The sequence below is a fragment of the Magnolia sinica genome, chromosome 3 (assembly GCF_029962835.1).
Source record: "Magnolia sinica isolate HGM2019 chromosome 3, MsV1, whole genome shotgun sequence".
In the NCBI taxonomy this organism is placed as follows: domain Eukaryota; kingdom Viridiplantae; phylum Streptophyta; class Magnoliopsida; order Magnoliales; family Magnoliaceae; genus Magnolia; species Magnolia sinica.
In genome coordinates this window covers 12212971-12227763 of record NC_080575.1, presented here as the reverse complement: position 1 = coordinate 12227763, position 14793 = coordinate 12212971, and the positions used below count along the sequence as shown (strand labels likewise).

General features: G+C 39.1%; 1 protein-coding gene across 1 annotated transcript; it reads right to left on the bottom strand.

The window, feature by feature from the left end:
* Positions 1-964: 964 nt before the first annotated feature.
* On the bottom strand, positions 965-6801 carry LOC131239532 (CBS domain-containing protein CBSX6). The gene is made up of 2 exons (XM_058237279.1): positions 6151-6801; positions 965-2146 (listed from the first exon to the last, which is right to left on the bottom strand). The coding sequence occupies exons 1-2, from the start codon at positions 6492-6494 to the stop codon at positions 1264-1266; spliced, it is 1227 nt and encodes a 408-aa protein (XP_058093262.1). The 5' UTR covers positions 6495-6801; the 3' UTR covers positions 965-1263.
* Positions 6802-14793: the final 7992 nt, after the last annotated feature.

The following is a 14793-nucleotide window of genomic DNA, read 5'->3' as shown; positions in this document are numbered from 1 at the left end:
CACAAGAGTCCAAATGGGTTCAAATCAACAACCCCAACAGTCCAAATTGGTTTATTCAACAGCGGCAACTACAACCACAACAATAGTCCAAATTGGTTTATTCAACAACAACAAAAACATCCATAAACCCAACAGTCCTAATTTATTGAACCAGCCAATTTGAATTGTTGGGTTTGTGGATCTTCTTCTTCTTTTAATTCCTGTTGAATAACCCATTTGGACTGTTGGGGTTTTATTCAACAACTCTAAGAGTCCAAGTTGGTTCAAACAAACAATAACCCAAGAGCCCAAATGGGTTCAGATTTTCAAATAAACAACAACAACAACAACAACCCCAAGAGTCCAAATGGGTCAAATAACAAACAGGATCAAGTAAAAAACAACACCACCAGGAAACCAAATGGGTACAAATCATAAACAGTAATTAATAAAAAAAAACCAACACCAGCCAAGAGTCGAAAGGGGTTCAAATAATAAACAGGTCAACAACAGAAGCAACAAGAGAAAAAACAAAAAAAACAAAAAATACATATATACACATGCATTTATAGGCAAACAAATTGGAATTCCATTCAGCTAGAAAGTAATCCAAATGCAATTGGGAGCCCAGAACCATAATCCAAATTCTAACAAAGAAACTACCAATTTGGACATTTCAACTTTATTAGACCAATAATCACAATCCATTCCCATACCCATCCAAACACACCTTACATTTCAAAGATCAAACTTCGAAACCCAAACAAACACCAGATCATCCTTTTCCAAGATAAACATACAACTCAAAATTCTAACAAAACCTAAGACCCCAGAAATCCAATGGAACTTCAAATAAATAAACGCGACAACAACAACATGGGGGGAAAACATTTATATACCATGCATTCATAAGCCCTTACATTGTGATTCCTTTCAACAAGAAAGTAATCCAATTGCAATTGGGAGCCTAGAACCACAATACACATTGTAAAAAAGGAAATACCAATTTGGACATTTCCACTTTATTAGACTGATAACCATAATCCATTCCCTTACACCATCTAAACACACAATTACATTTCCAAGATCTAATACAAAAACCCAAGCAAACACCAGATCATCCTTTTCGAAGATAAACAGCCGACCTCAAAATTCCTGACAAAATCTGTAACCCCAGAAGTCCATATAGGTTCAACAACAACAACAACAACAACGATGACGGAAAGAAAAAAGGAAAAGAAAACACATACACCCAATTTCAAGCTCCAAATCCCCCTCTCAAAATCAAGGAGTTGTAGGAACTGCCGCACCTGGGTGTTTGGTCATAGCAATGAGTATATCAGTGTAACCCACCACCCCAACCAAAACATCCTCAGACTCGTCTTCGGTCACCCACACGTGAGTCACCCTGTGTGACAGCATCTGGGCCATCACGGCTGCCAACGAGCTTGTGACCTTGCACGTCAGTGGGGCACTCCGCCCTCTATACATACTCCTCCCACCACCAGCCATCGGGCTCGATGGATTGCTAAAGAACCCAATACTCCTACTACTGAACTTCCTCAGCCTCTGCCCCCTGCCCTCGCCGCTCCCCGCTGGGTTACTGATAGAGAAATCCGGAAATGAAGTTTGGGTCAGGTTATCTTCGACGCCCATTACGAATTGACCTGCCGAGAAGTTGGCCAGGGCCCATGCAGCGGCTAAGTAGTCACATTTCCATAGCCTGGAGGCCGAGATCTCTCCGATTATCTTGTGTTTTCTGCCTTCAGTAAGCTCAACAACAGCGACCGCGCTCGGGTCTTGGGGGAGGTTCCGGACGGCTTCGATGGCAGGGGAGGCGACATCAATGTGGAAGTAATGAGGGGTGATGGCACCAAGGGAGGAGATGGAGGAGAGTGGGAGCGGGGCAAGTGCGCCGAGGCAACCGATGACGAAGCGGATCACATCCTCTCTTGAGAGGCAGCAGAACCTGTTGAGGGAGGAAGAGGATGGGCGGCTGCTGTTGCCACCAGAGGTGGGACTGCTGCTGCCTGAGATGTCAAGGTTTTTTAGCCATTTCCCATTGTAGAGGATCGAGAAGCGCTTGCTCATGCCTTTCCACGCAACACTCTTGGGCACGAGGAGACGCCTCACGCCTTGCTTCATCATCTCGAGCGCATCTATCAATCTTGAAAGGCAGAACAGAGTCAGAAGTATAAGAAAAAGGGATTGAAACAAGGACAAGATCAAGGATTCTATGGGTTATCAAAACCAAGACAGGTCCAAGGATATGAGTAGTACCCTCGGGCAATCTGAACCATTGATCTATGGGCTGTCATGGATGGACTACACTGCAAAGAGCTCCCAAGTTGGAAGATCCTAGCGATCCAACAGTCAAATGCGGAACATAATTTTATGTTTCTTAACCATTTTCTTTGTCCAATGAAGGAGATTTTTCAAGGCAACGATCCACCCACTGTGGGCCCATCAGATCAGCGATCTTCATCACCAAACCATGGACTGCACTTGTACAAACTGACCTAAGAATACTATGGACATCACCATTGATGAGGATCACAGCATTCTCTAAAAGTAAATAATATCGCTATCACCGATCAGTCTTAATGTAAAGAAACAAGATTTAAATATGGACTAACCAAGAACATGATTAGTGTTCAAGGTAAATCAAAACCCAGATCCACCGACAGTACCAAACTTAAATTTTGGTAGAAACCACTCTACTGATATAGCTTGTAAGCTGTCATTAAATTCATCCTCATGTGACTGATGAGATCTGTGCAAGGATAGATTGAGGATGAAGTGAATCACAGCACGTGACAATATTGAGGATGTGATAAGTTGACAAACACGTGCTGGGATTCACCTCTTTCATTGTTTGGCATTACACTTCCTCTCATTAATTATTTGGTGTTACACTCCCCCCACATACTCACAGCTAGCTATAAAAAGACAACTGGATGAACAAATGTAAAAAAGACAACAGACTTTCTACGCAATCATGACTGCATAATTATGTGAATCGACAACTGGTCTCACCATTAGAATCCTTTTCAGCGGAAAAAAAAAAAAAAAAAGAAAAGAAAAGAAAAAAGCCTGCTAACCAAAATCACAACAACAATAATCCATTTCTTCATAAGAAAACATGAGATAACCCCCTCCAATTTTTCATGCCATCACCAAGCATTGGGCAATAGGCTTCTCTACACTACCACAAGATGCCAACATTCAAGTTTCCTTCACATAAAGCCAAGATGGGCACTTGGGAAGAAGCAACTGAAGGACACGCACATTGGTCCACCTGAAAAGGGACCCACGTAAGCAAGAACCTCTGGTATTTTTGGTCAACCCTGCCTTCACTATGGTGGACCAATCAACACATCCTTGGGTCGTTCTTCCCTCTAAGCACAAGATTGGTTGGAGCATTCCTCTTCCTTTAGGGTGGATCTGGTTGCACTGAATTAGGCTGATCGATCATCAAAGATCATCATATTTGGTGCAACCAAACACACCCTTAGCTCGCATTCTAAGAAGACAGATGAAATAGAAATGCTAACCACTTCTAGGAGGATTGTATAAGATTCTTGGTGCTAACAATATAACACAAACACAACATGGGTGTGTTTGGCAGCAGCTTCTCTTTCAAAATAGAAGTCATTCTACACTTTAGAATAGCTTCTATTTTGTAAGAGAAGTTGCGGGAAGTAGCTTCTAGTGATGTTACTAAACGCAGTGTTTTAAGTATCGATGATGTCGGCCAATATATCCCGAAATATATCTTGTATCCCACCTATGAGATACGAAATGCACAAGCAGTGGAATATATCCCACAAGTTCAATCCAATGAGCATTTTCGATTTTCGATCCTTTTTTTTTTTTTTTAAATCATGTTAAATCAGTGTCAAATTATTACAAATCCATGAATGAAAAATCATAGTTTGGGAACTTCGATTTCGAGATTTTGAGGAGATCGGCCGAGTTGTGGAAAATAGAAAAAAAAAATTTACACACACACACACACACACACACACACACACACACACACACACATTCCCAATTTTTTACGAATCAGTTGTAATCTTTGCGTCCAAACATAAAATCAAACATATATGTAACCTGATTTAGTGATTCTTCTTTTGCTTTTGAATGTATCGCTTGTGTTTCCATACAAAGAAAACTTATTATGTGCACTCGTTTTTTGTAATGTTTTGATTTATAAGCGTATTGATGTCATTTTTAACAATCACTGAAGTTTCATTGAAACTTTTGACCAATTTCCTAATGTTTCCCCATGACTCCAACAACAACGATACATTACGCGATACAACCGATATATCCCACGGGATAACCGATACATATCCGTATACCAAGGGGTATACGGATATGTAACGTGATACTGATATTTCGAACACTGACTAAATGCTCCCTATCATACTCAAGTAGCAGATGATGCTTGATAGGCAGGCACTCAGAAATTGTACACATGGCATCCATCAGCTTAAGTTAAACTGACTAAATTGTGGAACCACTGTCACCAAGTCACAGTCCAAAAAGCAGATTGATTTAACAATCCTAACCTCAGAGAGTCGTGGACACTTAGCTGATGAAATAGGATCTTAGGATTTATTTTTATTTTTTTCATTTTTAACCATCAAATACATGTCCACCAATCAGATCAGCAGATAATCAAATAAGTATGATAATTGGTTCATGATACACCTACCTAAAACATGTATCCAATTTCTAAGTTTTTTTTCTAAGTACCTGCATATCATCCCTCACGCTCTACCTAAGTATCAAAGTTTTTTCTCATTGCTATCAAACAACACTAACTGAGACGATTTCATTATGTTACACACGAGACATCATACATATTGTTCGATGCCTGCCATTGCATATCATTTCAAGGTCATTCGGAATGGATTCCAATAGCAAGGTTTCAAAACACAAGCATATTCTTCATGGTAGATGCCAATTCCTCACACTAGGATAAGTATCAAAGACGGTATTATACAATGCTTAGGCCAAGAGTTCCAACAGTAAGCTTGGGTTTTCAGTTCATACAAGGGGAGCCCTTGTTTCAGTGACCCAAACCATTGACAATGACATTGCAAAATGCACTACTAAGCAACTGTTACAGTATTTATGGAACAATGACATTGCAAAACCACATCACAATTCAAAATCACTATCAAAGCTCAAGCACCCGAGATCAGAACAGTTACCAAAACCAGGATCAGAGCAGGAAATACAATATATTCAACAGCTGCAAAGATTCAAACAGCAACCCAGTAATGAAAATCAGACCCGATATCACAAGCTAGATCAACTACAATAGACAACCACACATCAAACCAAAGCTAACCAGCCAACAAGATTCAGTAACAAGATCAGGATCACATCCAACATCAAGAACAGCTAGCAATACTCATCACCATAACGGAACACAATCAAATGAAGGCTAGAATAGAAATATGAGAATCAAAATGGATACTCAAAACAATATTCCAGCCAACTAAAGCTAGCGACAGAAAAAGAAAATACTTAAGAACCCAAATCGAAAAATAAATCTTTCTGATTGAAATTTGAAAAATAAAAATCCAGAAATAACACCCTCCCAAATAAAAACATATCCAGAAATACAAAATTATTACAACGCCAATATTTTTGAAACAGGAAAAAAAAAAAAGGATTCAAACAAGAAAAATACATAATCAAACAACACCCATTGTCAAATCCCACAAAAACTCTGAGCTAAAAGAACCAAATCACAGAAAATAAAAGCATTTCCAAAAGTACAAAACCAATACAACAATTTTTTAAAACCACATCGACCCAAAAAGAAAGAATCCAACATCTAAAAAACCAAAGCGATTCAAACAAACCAATTAAAAAAAAAAATCAAAATACCTACAGGATCCAATTCCAAGTAACATCAAACCAAAAAAAATCGAAAAACCCCAATTCTAAGTAACACCATACCAAAAAATAAAAAACATAAAATCCATTTCCAACAACAGATGACCCCAAGCAAATCCACTAAAAAAGAATTTAAAAAAAAAAAAAAAAACCACAAAACCCAATTCCAATAACACCAAAACAAATCAACCCAGATAAAAAAATCCAAAAAATAACCTCAAAAAATCCAATAAAATTAAAAAAACAAAAACCCACCTCGTCGCCGGATCCACCTCCTTCAACAGCGAATTATTCGGCACAACGACCTCCGCCACAGGCGTCCTCATCGCCCGCTCCTGATCCTCCAAGCTCCCTTCCCTCGCCAAGAACGCAACGATATCCATCGAATTCAGAATCCCAACAAACCTCTGCTGCCTTGAATCGCAGTTCTCGATAAACCCCTTTTGATGCCTCCTCTTCCATACCGGAATCCCGCACTCCGTACACTCCCCTATTGTTCGGATCGCCGATGCGACGGTCTCCGTCTCGCAGAACTCAACAAGTTCCGGCTTCCCAACGGTTAGATCGCCAACCACATGGTAGATAAACACAGACGCCATGAGACCGGTTTTACAACAGAAAGATTTTAAAAACCCGGTTTTATTGGAAATAAACCGCCGGTTTTTTTGGGTGTACGTGTGTTATAAAAGGGTGTGAAGGAAGATTAGAAGGAGAAGAAAACCGGCTATGGGTTTTGGAGTATTGACAAAACAGTCCATGGGGTAGAGAAACGAATGCCCATGAAAGGAAGGGGCTTTTTGGGAAGAAAAGGTAGAAAATCTTTTCGCGGGAAGAAACGGTCGGTGGCGAGAGAGAGAGAAGGAAGGAAGGAAGGAAGGAAGGAAGATCGGTGTCTGCGGGAGAGAGGAAAATGAAGATTATGGGAAAATAATAAATAAATAAATAATCCAATGTTAGTTCACCACCATTTTAGAGGTTGGCTAAGCCCTGCATCACATGGCCGCACGTGCGATATCCAATCCATACATCAGTATGGTCGGAAATTATACGTTTTTTTAAAAAAATGGTCCACTCAGAATGTGGGCGCCGATATTGAAAACAGGTGGATAGGTTAGAAAGCTTTAGGCAAGTTTTTCTTCATTTGTTTTTGTAAATTGTGGCCCACCTGAAAATTGGATCAAACTGATTCTTGTTTAATGTAATAAATATAGATTTTTCGTTGTAACAGATGGATTGGATCTTGTTCATATCATGCCATTCTGGCATACGTGTGGCGTGTACATCAGGTTTTTTGCACACGCGCGTGGGCTCAGCAAAGCTTGTAACAGAGAAGAACTTTGACGAGAAATGCTCCAGTACTCTCGGAGCACTGTAAATTAGAGTTATCCTAGTTTCTTTGGGACACTTAGAGATCCAAATCGATTGATCTAGACCGTTCATTAGATCGAAAACATAATTCATGTACCACCATGAAAATATAACACTGGTCTGGAAAATATTAACCACTCGATCAATAGTATTTATTATGGACAGACAAGATCTTTTACACAAGATAGGTTCGACCAACAATTTGATCTGTATGTTTAATAGGGACCACAATGGATTTCTTATGATTCTAAAGAATCATTTTATTAGGCAACCGTAGCCATTTAATCCATGGCTTGAGAAAGGGATTGTTAAAGAAAAAAAAAAGGCTAAATAAAGAATGGACTGGATCATATGATCAATGTAATTTTTGTGTAATAAAAATAGAGTACTTTTTAGCCTTAATGAACGGTTAAGATCGGCTGATAGTGCTCTCTAAGTGAAAATATTCAAGTAGGAGCATTAAAACTTACAGTACTCTATGACAGCACTGGATCATTTCTAAAGTTTGATACTCTGGCGGATGATGATAGATTATACGCAGCCACTTAAAAATTAATTAGAAATTTCATATTTAGTCTACAAGAAAGTCAAATCACACTGACCTTCAGATTGGACGATTAAAATGAAATAATCCGATTGTTCAACCAATCTGATTTTGGGATTGTGGTATCAAGACAGTGGGCTCCACAATTTAGTCGGTTCAACTTGGTTTAATAATTTGGACGGTCTGGATTGGCATAGAACTGTCAAATGACTGCAATTCCACCTATTTAAACTAGCGGTGAGCTGGACGCGGATCCCCGCTTCTTTTGAGGCTTGCAAGCGTGCTGCACACGTGTTAGAGGTTCGAGCTTATCATTGGCTTGGCTATACGTAGATCTGCTTGCCTGAAAAGATGCCATATCACCCTAGCCGTCCATTTGTTTTGTACACTGTTACCCAAATACCCGGTTAGTGACCCGACTTTTAGTATGGGAGTTGTTTGATGCTCTGGCAGAGCGAGAAGCTTGATACGCAGGTACTAAAGAAATTTACACGTGGCATATAATTGTTCGAATTAAACCAAGTAAATTATGGGATGCACTGTCTCTAAGTCACATTCCCAAAATCAAATTCGTTGATTCTGATTCGTGGACGTTTTGATACTTTTACATTTTTGACCGTCCATGTCCACTAATTCGACGGTCAGATGATAAAATTTGGTTTACGATGCATACAAGTTTGGATCTATAGTTTTAATGGTTTAATTGAATGAATTGTATGAGGCGTATGCAATTTCTGAGTGCGTGCGTATCATGCATCACACTCCGCCAGAGTATCAAAGTTTTCACACTTTAGAGTAGCGAAGGGCGAATCTCTGTTTTCCACGTGGCATGCCGAGTATTGAACACTGCCATCTGCTTATCTTGCCCTAGCATGAATGGAAGCGGAATGGCTGTTGTACCACACACCGCCTATATGTAGCTCGAAGACGAGCACCAGCGCTCCTCGCGCTCCGAGTTGCACGAACGGTTCAAACGAGATAAAATTTACATAGGCCCACAATGATATATTTATTATATCCACACCGTTCACCTATTTTTTGAGATCATTTTAGAGCATTATCCAAAAAATGAATCATATCCAAAGATCATCTGGACCACACCACAAATAGCAGCAGAGATAATGATTTTTACCGTTAAAAACTTCGTAGGGCCCAATCACCCAAAAGCGTTTCAATGGTAGATGTTCAGTCCCCCGCTACTTTTTGCAGTGTGATCCACCTCATCGTTAGATATGTGTTATTTTTCATATTAAGCTTTACCACGAGCTCGCAGAATGGATGGACGGCTTGGATATAACACATACCTCATGATGGGACCCACAGAACTTGCTGAATACACCAGCTATATAGCCGTGTGTGGTACACCAGCCAATCCGCTTCCAGCATGAATGGATGTTATTTTCCATGCGGCAATATGCCGCGGGGCCTTCCAATGAACGGTTTCGATCATCTGGGGCACACTCGCCTAGCCTCTATATACGAGTCAGAGGGAGAAATTCTAGCGGCATCATACACCGGCCATGACCTGATACGACCATTGGAGGACCATGGCTTGTTGATTGAACCGTTGATCTGACGGATCATGACATTTACTGTTGGACAACCGTACAATAATCTACCCGATACATGCCCTTTTAGGGTAGCGGTCTGGCTGGTGTACCTCACACCTTGGAATCGGTCCCCATTGGGGGCGGCTAACAGTAAAGTGTTGACCGACATTGGGGGTATACTAACAAGCTAACAGGAAAAGAAAAAGAAAAAAAAAAGCCATATATCTGCTATATTCACGTCACCAAGGGTCTAATAATGAGGTATGTGTTATATCCAAACCGTACATTCATTTGGCTAGCTCATCTTAAGGGTTAAGACGAAAAATAAGATAGATATAACTATCAAGTGGACCACACTGCAAAAAGCAGTGGGGATTGAACGTCTACCATTGAAACCCTTTTTTGGGGTCATAGAAGTTCTGGATCAATATAAAATTTGTTTTTTCTCTTAATTCAGGTCCTTGTGACCTTATGAACAAATTGGATGAAAAATAAATGTTATGGTGAGCCCTATGAATTGTTTAAAGGTGAAAATCATTATCCCACTGCAATTTGTAGTATGGTTTGTATGATCTTTGGATATGATTATTTTTTTGGATAATGCTCTAAGATGACCTCTAAAAATCGATAAACATTATAGATATAAAAATATATCACTGTGCGGACCATATAACTTTGATCTCCTTTGAACCATTCGTACAACTTGGAGCTCGAAGAGCATCAGTGCACGACACGCACCTACAGCAGCTATATAGCTGGTGTGTGGTACACCAGCCAATCCGCTTCGCTCATCGGTGTATTTATTTAACCGTCTATTCAATTAATTGATGCACATGATTAGAATATTTCTTTTTGAGATGATTGTACCTTATTTTCGAAAGCAGATTGGCTGGTGTACCTCACACCAACTAGACAGTTGTCGTATTGATGTCAGCAAGTTCTGTGGGTTTGATCACGAGATATGTGTTATATCCAAACTGTCCATCCATTTGGCGAGCTCGTAATAAGGCTTGAGACTAAAAATAAGATAGATCTAACTATCAAGGGGACCACACTGCAAAAAGCAGTGGGGGATTGAACGTCTGCCATTGAAACCCTTTTTGGTGTCACAGAAGTTTTGGATCCATATGAAATTTGTTTTTCCTCTTCATTATGACCTTATGAACAGATTGGATGGAAAATAAACGTTATGGTGGTCCCTACAAATTTTTTAACGGAGAAAATCATTATCTCCATTGCTATTTATTGTGTGGTCCATATGATCTTTGGATATGATTCATTTTTTGGATAATTCTCTAAAGTGATCTTTAAAAATAACTTAACGGTGTAGATATAATAAATACATCACTGTGGGGCTCATAAAACTTTGATCTCCTTTGAACCGTCTGTACAACTTAGAGCTCGAGGAGTGTCAGTGCTTGTCTTCACATGACACATACCTACAACAGCTATATAGCTAGTGTGTATTCCACCAGCCAATCCGCTTCCCTTATTTCCAACAATTCCTACAATAAAAAAAGAAAAAAGAAAAAAGAAAAAGGCATTGTCATTGCAAAGAAGAAGCAACATGCCTGATGAGGCAAGATTGGAAAGTTCGATGCATTAAAAGCAGTCCAACGAACAAAAATAAAAATAAAAATAAGAGGTTAAGAATGACCGAAAAGATAGGATGATCGTGGAGATGAATGTGGCAATCATTCTATTATCATAATTAGTGAAATAAAGAAAAAAAATGTATGTAGAGAAGTTGTAATAAAGATTTATAAATAGTTAATAATTTAATAAACTATTCAAGTTATCTTTATCTTTTCTTATCATAACTTAACTCCATGTTATGAGTGTGGCAATAATTTTGTAACGGTAATCTTTAGCTGTAATTTAAGTCTATATTTTATCGTTGGATTATTTATATTTTCAATGCAAGTTCATCTTTTAAAATAGCTTTTTTCAGTTGCTCCCTACAATTGATTGCAAGTATTTTCTTTTTTTGTTTAATTGCATTAGTATATTAAAATCCTTTTGTACGGAAGGCAAGAAGCAAGCCATCATCAGAAGAACGTCACCCTCTGAATATCGTCTGATCATCTTACAATTCTATCATGAGTGGCTGAATAGGAGACCGATTTTCTTAGATCTCGGTCATACATACTCACATTTGACATATCTGCTTGTCTTAGCGCTTGGGGTCAAGTTATTCAATTTGAATCGTGTCGCACAATCATTTTTAGCATGCCCACACACACCACACGTGACTAAAACCAAACTGAGTGCCAACAATTTTTTACATGCCCGATGGGACCCAAGAATTTTGAGTATACATACTGGTACAAAAATATTGTAAAAGCATGAGTCGAAGAAATAGCCATAATACTTATGAGGCTAATGAACCTCTTACACTAGAGGAGGGGATACAGGTGCAGCCAACATCGAAGTTATTGTCGAACTCGATACCCAATCCTCCAAATCAGGACAGGGCATCTTCATCTCGGACTAATCCTCTTGAAATAATGTCAGTTGGGCTATGCGATATGCAAATGGGGATTCAACATATAACAGAACAGTCATGAGCTCAAGCTAAGTACTCACAAAATCAGGCTAAAACTTTCAATCTGTGGATGGCCAGTCAGACTGAGAGCTTGAATCAGATGATAGTTAGTTTTGTTGAAAGATTGCATGTTGTGTCTCATCAAACTTTGCCTTGAGTTGCTGTCCCTCAACAAATTGTGCATCAGCTCGCTGTCCCTCAGCAAATTATGCTTCAGCCTGCGGTCCCTCAACAAACCATTGTGATCTGTCGAAAATATGGAGCCATCATAGCCAGTACCGACAGGGCCTCTTTTACAACGGCATATGCATCCTGCTCCAACACAGGAAGTGCGGAATGTTCCTCCCCCTTCTAAGATCAAACGATTTGAACGAGAGAACATGAATTTCATTCCAAAGGTCAGGAATCGAGGAATACTTGTGGGACAACTCTTTCCTAGGAATATCCCTCACTATGGGGAACAATACTTAGTAAGCCTGGAGCCACCTCTAATGGTCAAACCTCGTCATTTTGACCGCGATCAACCTTATCACTTGGATTGCTACTAAGTTTTACAACTAGTCTAAGAGGAGGTAGACCAAGTTCTTGGTTGTACTATTACCTCGATCTACCATATGCCTTATCTGAAATGGATTGGCTGACAATCTCCATTACCACGGGTGAATTTAATATTTTTCGATCAAAATCGCCAAGTTCGACTAAGATGTTCGATTTTAATGTTTTTCAACCAAGATGGTCGATTTTGACCAACATGGGTGACTTTGATGTTTTTCGACGAAGATAGTTGAATTTAATGTTTTTCGATCAAGATAACTGAGTTCAACCGAGATGGCCGAATTTGATATTTTTGGACCAAGATGGTTTAATTTGATTTTTTTTTATCGAGATTGTCGAGTTTAACCAAGATCGTCGAATTTGATGTTTTCGTCCGATCAAGCAATCACATTTATTACATTGAACAACGAGCCAAATGTTACTTTCACTTTTTGACCAAATGCAATGTGACGCGCTGGGGGGGGTGGGGGGGTGACAATATTGTACCATATTTCTGACCGTTCTTGATATAGCCAATGAAGAAAGGACATGTGTCATTGCATGGGGAAGAAATGTCATGCAAAATATCTTCAAAGATATTTGGAATGCTTTTCACAAAAATACAACTTGCATTGAATTGAATGATACACGCCATTTGATGACAAGGCACAGCTGAGAAGTCCAAGAGGTGAAAAGTGATCGAGTGGAAAAGAACGATTAGAGGGACACAAAAAGAAAAAAGGATCTGGAAGACTGATGTGGGAACGGCTCAACTGTGATAACTGTTGAAATAAAGAAGATAAACACTTAAAGAGAAGTTGCAACAGATATCTATAAATAGTAAAAAGTTCAACAAAGCAAGTCATCTCATACCAATCCAACAAACTAATCAAATTATCTTTACCTTTCCTTATATAGCTTAGCTCTATCATAGGAGTAGCAATAATCTAACAACGTTAATTGTTAGTTGTAATCTAAGTCTATGCTTTTGCGTTGGACTATTTCCATTCTCAATATAAATTCATCTTTTATAAAGGCTTCTTGCAGTTGCTCCCTTCGACCAACTATACGTATTTCCTTTTTTGTTTGATTGCACTAATATATTGAAGTCCTTTCATACGGAAGGCAAGAAGCAACTCATCATCAAAAGAAGAACCCTATTATTTGAATATCACCTGATCATTTTACAATTCTATCATGAGTGGTTGAATAGGTGACCGATCTTTTCATATCCTAGTCATATACATGCACATTTGACGTATCCGCCTATCTTGGCGCTTGGGGTCAAGTCGTTCAGTTTGAATCGAGCCACACAATCGGTTCTAGCACACCTGCACACACCACTTGTGACCAAAACCAAACCGAGTGCCAACAAGGATATTTTTGGGAGATCCAACATCCACATCAACTGTTTGGATCACCTGTAGTATTATATTATATTTACGTCATGATGCACGAGGACCTCATGATTTTGAAATATGAAGTTTCAAGTTATTTTTCCTCTATCACGACTGAAATTCCAACGTGTGTCGCTTGCCACTTGGTCTACATGATGAGAGAATCTGATAATTTAAACAATTAATATTCTCTTCAGTAGCAAAGTATGCCCTGATGCAACCATCAAGCTTTATTGGCGAGCCTAGCCTTTGATTCTTAAAGTTGAATGTCATCCGTTGAAAGATTACATTACATTTTGGTTGTAAATTTACCAACAAGTAATCTACTCCACTTAAATTTCCTAGGATGGGCTTATGTAAAGAATACAAAAACATGGACAGTTTTGATCATGGTACTACTCAGCATGTGGACCTCAATGGCTACGACAGACTCTCTATACTGTCTGAATAGAAGGTTGTATCATGGATGGCCTAAACAACTTAAATTTCACTCAAATCGGATAATCCTAATCATTACTTTTTTATGCTTTACCATAGTTTGTCCATACCTTATAGTTTAGAGCTGGACAGGAGTCAAGCTAGCTCGTTTGGCTCGCTCGACTCAATTCGGATCAAACGTTGGGCTTAAACTGAGTTGAGCCATTGTTTTAAGCTCAAAAGATCTTTGAGCCAAACTCGAGATGACCCTAGCTCAAATCAACTTGGTTCGGAGCTCGGATTGGTTCGACTAGGTTCAAGTTCGATTTGGTTTGGCTTGTTTTCGAATTAATAATATATATAAGTGTAGACACCCCAACTCATGTTGATAAGCTAATTGAGAATGAACAAACCCTTATTCATAACCCAAATCCAATCTAAACTCGTATCCATACCCTTAAACCCAATCTGAACCTTTAGCTATACCCTAAACCCTAATCCATACCCAAAAACCATTATCCATACCCTCAAATCCAATTCGAA

Bases quoted from the DNA above. Each gene is read 5' to 3' on its own strand.
- LOC131239532 (XM_058237279.1), bottom strand. From the start codon at position 6,494: ATGGCGTCTGTGTTTATCTACCATGTGGTTGGCGATCTAACCGTTGGG. The intron at 2,147-6,150 runs GTGGGTTTTTGT...CTGCCTTTCAAG, and splicing joins GAGGTGGATCCGGCGACGAG to ATTGATAGATGCGCTCGAGA.